The sequence below is a fragment of the Zea mays genome, chromosome 3 (genome assembly GCF_902167145.1).
Source record: "Zea mays cultivar B73 chromosome 3, Zm-B73-REFERENCE-NAM-5.0, whole genome shotgun sequence".
Classification (NCBI taxonomy): Eukaryota; Viridiplantae; Streptophyta; class Magnoliopsida; order Poales; family Poaceae; genus Zea; species Zea mays.
In genome coordinates, this window is record NC_050098.1 from 235,999,887 (window position 1) to 236,010,648 (window position 10,762).

The window sequence follows — 10,762 nt, forward strand, 5'->3', positions numbered from 1 at the left end:
CATCCGTTCTATCGCTCCATGCCATCCAACCACGCATGCCCCTATCCCCCGATATCGCGCCCACCGTACCCCTACCCACGCGCGGCGTTACCGCCCTAGCTAGCCGCTCGTTCTGCGACTGCCGCTCCTTTAACCGAAAATATTTATCTTTGCTATTACATAATACAGGAGTTTTGTTGGTTTCTTCGTGCGTCATGCGCTCCCGCGCGAGCATAAACCAACGCCCTCTATCACAGCAACACATGTATAATTGCATTAAAATTAAGAGAGATCGATACCATTAATATATGAACTGAAAATTTAAAATATAATCACACATGATATATAGGAACCACCGTAGCCATGTACCGGCAATATGGATAAATTCTCGAACTCATCTACAATTTTTCATACGGATGTGAGGTTTAAATGGTAAAAATAAGAAACACTATGCACAATTGTTGGCTCTAAACCCACATTCACATCTGCATAGCCACTAGAATACATGTTTTTATGTTTTATACTCTATATTCAAATATACTATAGAGATTTTATAGAAAAACAAAGAAATAATAAAATAGTGCCAAGTCATGTCGTGCTCGAGTTGACCAAAACCTTGCCGGGCTACAAGCCACTCATCAGGCCTGGTTTATTTGGATGCAAGGAGGGAACACGAGAATGAACAGTTGATACAGGGTGGAAGCGAGCACGCCACGTTTAGCGAACGAAGAACCTCCTCTATATTATAGCGGATGCTTTAGCGTCTCCTGCTAGAGGCATAAAGAAGGAATGGCTCCGCTAAATATACCAGACAGAACGGTTTACAGACTGTTGCTGGAGACGGTCTTACAAGCCACATAAAAATGCCTGCTACATATTGCAACCTCTGCAACAATGTTTGCAGATGTAGCAACGAGTAAACTCTACGTGGAGTAAAACACAGTTAGCACTCAACCAAGCCGAGCACTGACAGAAGCAACACAATTAGCACTGGTCTGGGAAAGCGATGCTCAGTCAGGCAACACAATTAGCGTGCGTCTAGGCCCTCCGCGTTTCGTTGACCATATTTAACTGGTGATTGGTGGGCTGTATATATGGAGACGAGCTTGCACGTGCCGATGCAACTCAGAGGCCTTTTGATGTGTCAGTTTATATGCGTGGAGATACGGGGAGGGAGGATCCCTGCGCACCCAGGCCGCCCTTGAAACTTGAAGGAGATTGCAGTTGCAGCAAAACATGTCTGGTCGACTATGGCAAGCAATCAGCTGAACCTGCAAGGACTCGAAACAGAGGTCGTCGGAAGTTGTACTGTGGAGGTTGGTCATCGTCGTCCTACGACGCCGCGCTTGCAATTGCAATTGCAATTGCAATGCAAACCCACTCTGCACTGCAGCTACGGCTCGGTGCTTCAGTTGGGGTAGGCTAGGCTGCTTACTTTAAGCCTACCGCACTAACTACCAATCACTGGAAGCACACTTTCCTTTTAAATAAATACATACATGATGAATTCACATTATTATTGATCTTAAAAGAGCATATTAAATGTGATGTACATTTATTGCTCCACTCATAAAAATATTAGTAGTATATTCCTACTTACAGTTACAGGTCATAAAAATATTAGTGTCCATTCTTCATATAAGTGACACTTTCCCGTCAGTCAGACACGGCAAACGCTTTCTGCCAGCACTCGTCAACTAGTCGAGCCATCAAGTAATACAGCAAAATTTCTACACATCTAATCATACTGCAAAAGCTCAGGATCACAAGTTGAGAACTGCAACAGCAACACACCCATGGATCCATCTCCCCGCCAATGTCATGCACACACACTCCTCCTCCTCCTGTGCACCAGCGTCCTCGTTTTCCTCTCAAACAACTCAGCGTTCTCGTCGGCACAGCCCGGCAACAGGTCAGAGGCTGACCGCCAAGCCCTGCTCTGCTTCAAATCCGGCATCTCCGACGACCCTCGCCGCGTCCTCACGTCATGGAGCGCCGACTCGCTCAGCTTCTGCGGCTGGCGAGGGGTCAGCTGCAGCTCCAGCCTCCCACTCCGAGTGCTGTCCCTAGAACTAAGGTCTGTGCGGCTCCACGGAACACTGCTACACAATTGCATGGCGAACCTCACTTCGCTGGTGAGGTTGGATCTTTCAGGCAACCATATTTCCGGAACCATACCTGAGGAGGTGGCCACGCTTCCAGGCCTCCAGACTCTGATGCTTGCCGGCAACATCCTTTCAGGTAGCATCCCTCCGTCACTGGGTGTAGCATCACCTTCTCTTAGGTATGTTAATCTTGCAGGAAATAATCTTAGCGGAGTTATTCCTGATTCCTTACCCAAAGCTCCATCGCTTCGTGTGCTGAACCTGTCCATGAATATCCTAGCGGGAATGATCCCAGTTACCATATTCAACAGTAATTCATCCAAACTTGTCACAGTGGACCTCCAGCTGAATCATCTTACTGGACCCATTCCTTCCCTCCAAAACCCCACGTCTCTGCAATTTCTTGGCCTTACTGGAAACGTTCTTTCTGGAAGGGTTCCACCATCCTTAGGAAATGTTTCATCCTTAAACACCATCCTGCTGGCAGAGAACAACTTGTCAGGACCGATTCCAGAAGCCTTAGGCCATATCCTGAACTTGAACATTCTAGATCTAAGTGAAAACATGTTATCAGGGAATGTCCCTCGTTTCCAGAAAGCCACCTCTCTGCAACTTCTTGGCCTTAATGGAAATATTCTTTCTGGAAGGATTCCAGCATCCTTAGGAAATGTTTCATCCTTAAACACCATCCGGCTGGCATACAACACCTTGTCAGGACCGATTCCAGAAGCCTTAGGTCATATCCTGAACTTGAACATTCTAGATCTAAGTGAAAACATGTTATCAGGGAATGTCCCAGCGGCGATATACAATGTCTCATCATTCAGATATCTTCACTTGGGCAACAATTTGCTTGATGGGCAGATACTTCCTAACACTGGCCACTCACTCCCAAACCTCATGTCACTGATCATGAGAGGCAACAGATTCACTGGAGTGGTCCCGTCTTCACTGGCCAACATGTCAAAGCTCCAAGAAATAGATCTCTCAAGAAATTTACTAAACGGCTCGGTTCCATCTCTAGGATCCCTGAGCAACTTGAGTCGACTGATTCTTGGAAGCAACATGCTGCAGGCCGAAGACTGGGTGTTTCTGACCTCTCTGACAAATTGCAGCCAACTATCAATGTTATCCATAGACGGGAATTCTCTGGAAGGAAGCCTTCCAGAATCAGTCGGCAATCTTTCGAGAAACCTGGAACGGCTTAACTTTAGAGGTAACTGGATTTCAGGAACGATACCAGCTGCGATAGGCAACCTTGTGAATCTCACTCTGCTTGCCATGGACCACAACATGCTTTCAGGAAGCATTCCCTCAACTATTGGTAATCTAAAAAACTTGGTTGTCCTAGCACTGTCCACGAATAGATTGTCAGGTGAAATGCCATCGACAATTGGCGATCTCCCTCAGCTGAACCAGCTTTACATGGACGATAACTTGTTGTCCGGAAACATACCGGCAAGTCTAGGACAGTGCAAAAGGTTGAATATGTTAAACTTATCAGTCAATAACCTTGATGGATCCATACCAAGTGAAATCCTGAACATTTCTTCGCTTTCTTTAGGGTTGGACTTGTCAAACAACAACCTTAATGGAACAATACCGCCACAGATCGGAAACCTGATCAATCTCGGCCTGCTGAATGTTTCCAGCAACAGATTATCTGGTGAGATACCAACTGAACTTGGACAGTGTGTTTTATTGTCATACCTTCAGATGGAAAGCAACATGTTTAGTGGGATTATTCCTCAGTCTCTCAGTGAACTAAAGGGCATAGAGCAGATGGATCTCTCTGAAAACAACTTGTCAGGTCAAATTCCAGAATTCTTCGAGAGCTTCAGGACCTTATATCACCTTGATCTGTCACACAACAAACTGGTAGGACCAATTCCAACCAGTGGTATCTTCACAAATCCAAATGCTGTCATGTTGGACGATAACTTAGGATTATGTCAACAAAGTACCATATTTGCATTGCCGATCTGCCCCACCACATCATCAGTAACAAAAAGGAAAAACGATGCACGCCTGCTGCTCATAGTAGCCCCACCGGCTACTATCGCTTTGTTGTCATTTTTATGTGTTCTTGCCACTGTTACGAAAGGAATAGCAACCCAACCACCTGAAAGCTTCAGAGAGACAATGAAGAAGGTGTCATATGGGGACATTCTTAAAGCCACAAATTGGTTCTCTCCAGTCAACAAGATTAGCTCAAGTCATACGGCATCAGTATACGTTGGCCGCTTTGAGTTTGATACAGACCTTGTTGCCATCAAGGTATTTCATCTCGACGAGCAAGGTTCCCTTAATGGCTTTTTCAATGAGTGTGAAGTCTTAAAGCAGACCCGCCATCGCAATCTAATTCAAGCAATCACCTTGTGCTCGACAGTAGATTTTGAGAACAACGAATTCAAAGCTCTAGTATATGAGTTCATGGCAAATGGTAGCCTAGACATGTGGATACACCCAAGTCTGCACCAAGGTAGACGAAGGAGGGTGCTAAGTTTAGGTCAACGAATTAGTATCGCCGCAGATGTGGCTTCTGCTCTTGACTATCTGCACAACCAGTTGATACCTCCATTGATCCACTGTGATTTAAAGCCTAGCAATGTTCTTTTGGATTATGACATGACCTCACGCCTTGGTGACTTTGGGTCAGCAAAGTTTCTCTCTTCAAGTCTTACTAGCAGCAGTCCAGAAGGCTTTGTTGGCGCCTCAGGAACAATTGGGTATATTGCACCTGGTAAGTTGTACTATGTTTTATGGCTCCAACCTTGGGAGGACTATAAGCTTACTATTTTTTTTGGCTAGCTTCGCAATTTTTCTATGTGCGTTATTGTGTGTGTGTCTATTTCACAGAGTATGGAATGGGATGCAAAATCTCAACCGATGCTGATGTTTATGGTTTTGGAGTGCTCCTGCTAGAATTGCTCACAGCAAAGCGACCAACTGACGAAATATTTGGCAACGACCTCAGCCTTCACAAGTATGTGGATATAGCATTCCCTGATAAAATCGATGAGATTTTAGACCCGCAGATGCAAAATGAGGGCGAAGTTGTTTGTAATCTACGCATGCAAAACTATCTCATACCACTGGTTGAAATTGGCCTGATGTGCTCCATGGAATCACCAAAAGATAGACCAGGAATGCAAGCTGTTTGTGCCAAAATTATTGCCATCCAGGAAGCGTTTATTCAAACCTTTTGATAAAAGGCAAGGTGACAATAAAGATGCATGGAATTTTGGGAAGGCATAATGTAAGAAGGCCAGAGGCGAGCATTATTCAAACCATCTGGAGAAAAGTACCATGCAGTTTAACAAGAATGGAGCTCAACCTGCTAAACAGAACTGGGATAAAGTACGGCGAAAGATTTAAGGTGGGCAGCTAAATTTCTTATTCTCCAGCAAAAAGTTGAAAGACTGAGGCTAGGCGATGGTCAGTTAACTTGCCAAACACTGTTGAGATTGCGATATGTAGAATCATTTTTATAGTTACTTGTTTTTCTCATCCAGTTGTGGCTTCCAAGGAATGAAGAACTGTCTAACGAATCTATATTTTTTCTGCAAATTGCATTGTATGATGTTCCTCTAATGGATTTTTTTTTCTTTTTGAAAGATCTCCTAGAGTGGATTGCAAGCTAGGCAAGTTAGGACCTGTTTGGGAGAGTTTCAACTCCAAAAAGATGAAACTAGAGCACCTTAAAAACCAGTTTGGCTTGCTACGTAGCTTCAAATCCAGCAAATGCAGGTTTTGGTTGGAATGCGCAATATGCCCTTGGGAGATCAACATAGAAGAACAAATTCCTCTAACGCAAGGGCTGTGATGACAATGAAATATTGGGCGTGATTTTATTAGGAAACAGGATATACCACCTCTATTCTATTCTACCTGTTCTTTCACTATTGACGAACAGTCTTCAAAAAACTTCTGTTTATCAATAACAAAAAAATGGTAGATATATGACAAATATACTAATACCATATGTTTACACACTTAGGGGCCGTTCGTTTTTTTTTTCCGGAACGGAGGCTAAAACAAATTTTAGCCGGTTTGCTTTTCTAATTTATATAAGTTTTCATTAGCTGGAACGATTCATGTTCCATTCCTAGACAAACGAATAAGGCCTTATATTTATATTCATGGCCCAAGGTCTAAAAGATATTTTTACGGGCAAAAATTTGGCAAAATGTCAATTTGAAAAGGTAATTCGAAAGACCAATCCAAGCCCAACAAAACAGTAAAGCTCCACAGAGAGTAGAAAGTATTATTATGCAGTACCCTCATACCTTAGTCATCCATAAATGAACCATAGGTGAACAGTTTATCTATTTATTAGCCCAAACACCAATAAACCGCTGGATATTTTCAATGCAACGAAAAGAAATTAAGAAGCATTCTAAGTTTGAATGAAACGCAAACCATGTCAACAAAAATGCATCAAGAAGTGCAGAGCAGCCACACGGGATTGCGAAAGAGCAGCACGGCTCGGCCGTTTGGCGGCGGCATCCGGCGGAGCTCGGCGCGAAGGCGCTCGCAGTCTGGGTTGTTCCCGCACTGGCCTCCCTTCCACGGCAGCAGCACTGCAGCAGGATGAGGAGATCAAGCATGGCCAACAATGGAGTGTGCCTCGTTGTTCAGGTCGGCAGCGAGACGGAGATGTTGTGGTCGAGAAGCGGGAGGAGGAGGATGCGGGTAGCATCGCCGCGGCTGCTGCGGTGGAGGCGGCAGAATGGTGAGGGGGCAGGAATGGCCGGAGCGTGACGCGGCAGGTGTCGGCGCGCGTCGGCCTCGAACGCGCTGAAGGGGCCGGGTGCGCCGGCAGGGTGGCGGCGCACGGCAGTGGGGCTGCGACGGGCCGGAGACAAAACAGTGCTCTTCCTAATAATACCATCCAAAACATTTAATTCGCAAAAATAGGATTACAAACATCTTGTAATTGATTAAGCTGCTATTTAACATATTCTCTTCCTTTTCTAACGTAATGTCATGTATTTTATGCCTTGTGAGACATTTTTGCCCCTTACCTAGGTCGTCCTACCTGTTTCTAATTCATTTCATCTCTCGTTTACGTGAACGTGTTTCATCTCCTATGCTCGTACGCTTCATCTCTCGTTCGTGACGACGCCCGTCTAGTTCTAGGACATCTGCAAGCACTAGGGGATCACATCTATCTGCAAATCGATCAAGTTCGCTGTTGGCCGGGGCAACGAGCACCCAGCGCAGGCGCCGAATTTTTTCTTTTTCAGCCCTATTTTTGAAGAATATTTACGTTTAGACTCTCAAAAATTTTATATGCAATTTTGAACTCAAAGCTCGGCGCCATAGGATGTGGCGCCGATGTAACACATCTCGACGCCACAGCCTATAGCGCCAACCTGTGACGTGGCAGTAACGGCTCCCTGCGCCTAGGGCCGACCTGGCATCGACGTGGCGGCGACGCGGCCTCGTAGCTCGGCGTCACAAATCTTGGCGTCGAGCTTCGGAGGCCTATAAAACCGGTCACGTTGCTTGCCGAGAGCAGCACATTTCCTCTCATTTCAAAACTTCGTCAAAAGTTGCTGGATTCAAAGATTCGAGTTGGTACACTTCGTAGACCAAGGTATGGTGTCCAACTGATTCGTTTTATATATTGGGTAGTACTTTTTCGATTATTAGTTTCCAATGTTGCTTATAATATATATAGTATCGTTAATATGATGAGTATATTTTATTTCATAGTTTGTGTAAACCTATTATAAAGCCTATTAGGTACAAGTGATAATTATAATCGTTTATTAGATGAAAGACATGTACCGGGAGGCGTTGTGGCGGAAGAGAGGTAGTCCTTGGGAGTTATATCCGGACGTATCTAGTAAGGATGCTCCTGTTCCTCCTGAACTCCCTGTGTCTAACTGTGATTGTGGCAGACTGGATTGGGTATGTCAATCCAAACATCCAGACACGGCTGCTCGCTACTTCTACCTTTGTGGCGGTTTTGACCTACGTAGCTTATGACTTGTGACTTAATTTTGTTCGCATTTATTATTTACTAGATGTGTAATAGTGCTCTGTTCCATTGTTTTAGGGGCATCTGAGGTGTTTCTTTTTCCAGTGGATCGACCATCCTGATAAATTTGACCCTCGATATCTTCTTTTCGCTAATTGCTTGTGTGGAAGGACTAGTCATGCGCGTTTTAAGCGTTGGGTACCTCCTCCCCTGAATCCTCCACTAATGATGGATGCGGAGAAGGAAGTAGCAACAAAAAGACGAATGGACTCACCGCCTCGATGTGATTGTGGAGACCGTGTTGTCATCGACGAAGACACTGAGAAGCAGTTCGTGTGTCCGAACATTGATTATGTGAGCCCATCGATGCGCTAAATGTATAAACTAGTTATTTTTTACAATAAATTACTAATTTATTCTCCTGCAACCATACGGGTGGCGTAAGTGTCGTTTTAGAGAGTGGTTGTATGGTCCTTTGTCCCATTGGCCACAGCCAGAGGTAAAGGAAAAGAAAAAATCAGTGGGCGGAAGAGTTGAAGTTTGATCCAGTACTCTGCAAATGTGGTATTGAAGCTAAGTATGGATTAGTTCCTTCCGAGCTTGGTGTTGGATATTTTTGTGGACATATGGTCGATTACGATGAGGTTGGTATTTATTTATTTATTTGTACCAGCTGTAATATTATATCGGTACTTACTATTTTTTGTAGGAGACGAGGAAATGCAGTTGGGAGAGTTATGACGATAAAGGAGAGGTGATGCGCACAAGAGAGTCCAAGAGACTAATTAGACAGAAGATGTGTTGTGGATCTGAGCTCGTCGATTCGTACATTAACGATCGCATACGCGACATGCGTAGGTACGAGAAATCTGCCTTTTATGACAGCCCGAAGCGTGCAGAGTATAGGAGGTTGAAGGCGGCAGATGAGAAGAGAGCACAGGATGCAAGGGAATGGGAAGCGGCTCGAGCCGAGAAATAGATGTTGGATAATCTTGCTGATCGTCTAAGGGAAGTGAGTGAGAAAAATGATACTATAATTTTGTTAGTACAATTTATTTATCCTGACTTTGATAACTTATTTTTCTCATTATATTGTAGAGATTGGATGTGGCGTAAACTATTTGGCCGATGAGGCGCATGCAAAATATGTTCAGAAAAAATGGTGACGGTTGAGCTGATGGAGGAGGAGGAGGACGACACATCTAGATTGAGTGAGCTTATCGCTCTCGCAGAGGCAGGATTACATGGAGAAGAGGAGTGTTGGGGGTCTTCGGCTTCCGAAGGTCCTCAAAAACATGATTTAACTATGTCTCTGGAGTATAATGTGTAAACATGTACCTTCGGACACAAATCAAAACCACAGCGTGAAGATGCACAAAGAGTATAAAGGATGGCGCAGAGCCGAAGCTATGCGCAGGGGAGCTTCGGCGTGATAGCAGAAAAAGAAACCGACTTAAAAGGGTGAAAGGGAATTAGGCTTACACCTAGTTCCTAAATAATTTTGGTGGTTGAATTGCCCAACACAAATATTGGGCTAACTAGTTTGCTCTAGTGTATAAGTTATACAGGTACAAAAGGTTCACACTTAGCCAATAAAAAGACCAAGTGTTGGGTTCAACAAAAGAGCAAAGGAGCAACCGAAGGCTCCTCTGGTCTGGCGCACCGGACTGTCTGGTGTGCCACCGGACAGTGTCCGGTGCACCAGAGGACTTCAACTCAAACTCGTCGCCCTCGGGAAAATCCAGAGCCAGCGCGCTAAAATTCACCGGACTATCCGGTGTACACCGGACAGTGTCCGGTGCTCCATTGAGACGCAGCTCCGGAACTCGCCAGTCTCGGGAATTCGTGAAGGCTGCTCCGCTATAATTCACCGGACATGTCCGGTGTGCACCGGACTGTCCGGTGTAACAGCGGGGCAACGGCTATTTCGGCGCCAACGGCTACCTGCGATGCATTTAATGTGCACCAGAAGCGCGCAGTCGTCAGGCACGCGGGAGCAGGCGCACCGGACACTCTACAGTACATGTCCGGTGCGCCACCGGACATCAAGGCGGGCCCAGAAGTCAGAACTCCAACGGTCGACCCAACGGCTATTTGGTGACGTGGCTGTCGCACCGGACATGTCCGGTGTGCACCGGACTGTCCGGTGCACCATACGACAGACAGCTCCACCAACGGTCAAGTTTGGTGGTTGGGGCTATAAATACCCCAACCACCCCACCATTCATTGCATCCAAGTTTTCCAGCTTCCAACCACTATACAAGAGCTAGCATTCATTGCAAAGCACACCAAAAGAGATCAAATCCTCTCCCAACTCCATACAAAGCCTTAGTGACTAGAGAGAGTGATTTGTAGTGTTCATTTGAGCTCTTGCGCTTGGATCGCCTCTTTTTCTTTGGCATTCTTTCTTGTGATCAAACACTCACTTGTAATTGAGGCAAGAGACACCAATCGTGTGGTGGTCCTTGCGGGAAGTTTGATTCCCAAGTGATTTGAGAAAGAGAAGCTCACTCGGTCTGAGGGACCGTTTGAGAGAGGGAAGGGTTGAAAGAGACCCGGCCTTTGTGGCATCCTCAACGGGGAGTAGGTTTGAGAGAACCGAACCTCGGTAAAACAAATCCGCGTGTCTCACTTCATTATTCGCTTGCGATTTGTTTTGCGCCCTCTCTCGCGGACTCGATTATATTT

At 45.4% G+C, this 10,762-nt stretch overlaps 2 protein-coding genes across 3 annotated transcripts; one reads left to right on the forward strand and one right to left on the reverse strand.

Annotated features, from left to right (window-relative positions):
* Nucleotides 1-1,540: 1,540 nt before the first annotated feature.
* LOC103651670 (receptor kinase-like protein Xa21) lies at nt 1,541-6,083 on the forward strand. Of its 2 annotated transcripts, XR_564881.3 has the most exons (3): nt 1,541-4,827; nt 4,944-5,463; nt 5,703-6,083. XR_564881.3 is itself a non-coding variant. In XM_008677379.3 (2 exons), exons 1-2 carry the CDS (start codon nt 1,776-1,778, stop codon nt 5,291-5,293), a joined length of 3,402 nt encoding a protein of 1,133 aa, XP_008675601.1. In that variant the 5' UTR covers nt 1,541-1,775; the 3' UTR covers nt 5,294-6,062. The 2 variants fall into 2 exon arrangements, 1 of the variants encoding a protein (XP_008675601.1); XM_008677379.3 differs by having other exon boundaries at nt 4,944-6,062.
* Nucleotides 6,084-6,399: 316 nt separating this feature from the next.
* LOC100277711 (uncharacterized) lies at nt 6,400-6,973 on the reverse strand. Its single transcript, NM_001364094.1, has one exon. The coding sequence runs from the start codon at nt 6,692-6,694 to the stop codon at nt 6,413-6,415; it is 282 nt and encodes a 93-aa protein (NP_001351023.1). The 5' UTR covers nt 6,695-6,973; the 3' UTR covers nt 6,400-6,412.
* Between the last annotated feature and the right edge of the window lie 3,789 nt (nt 6,974-10,762).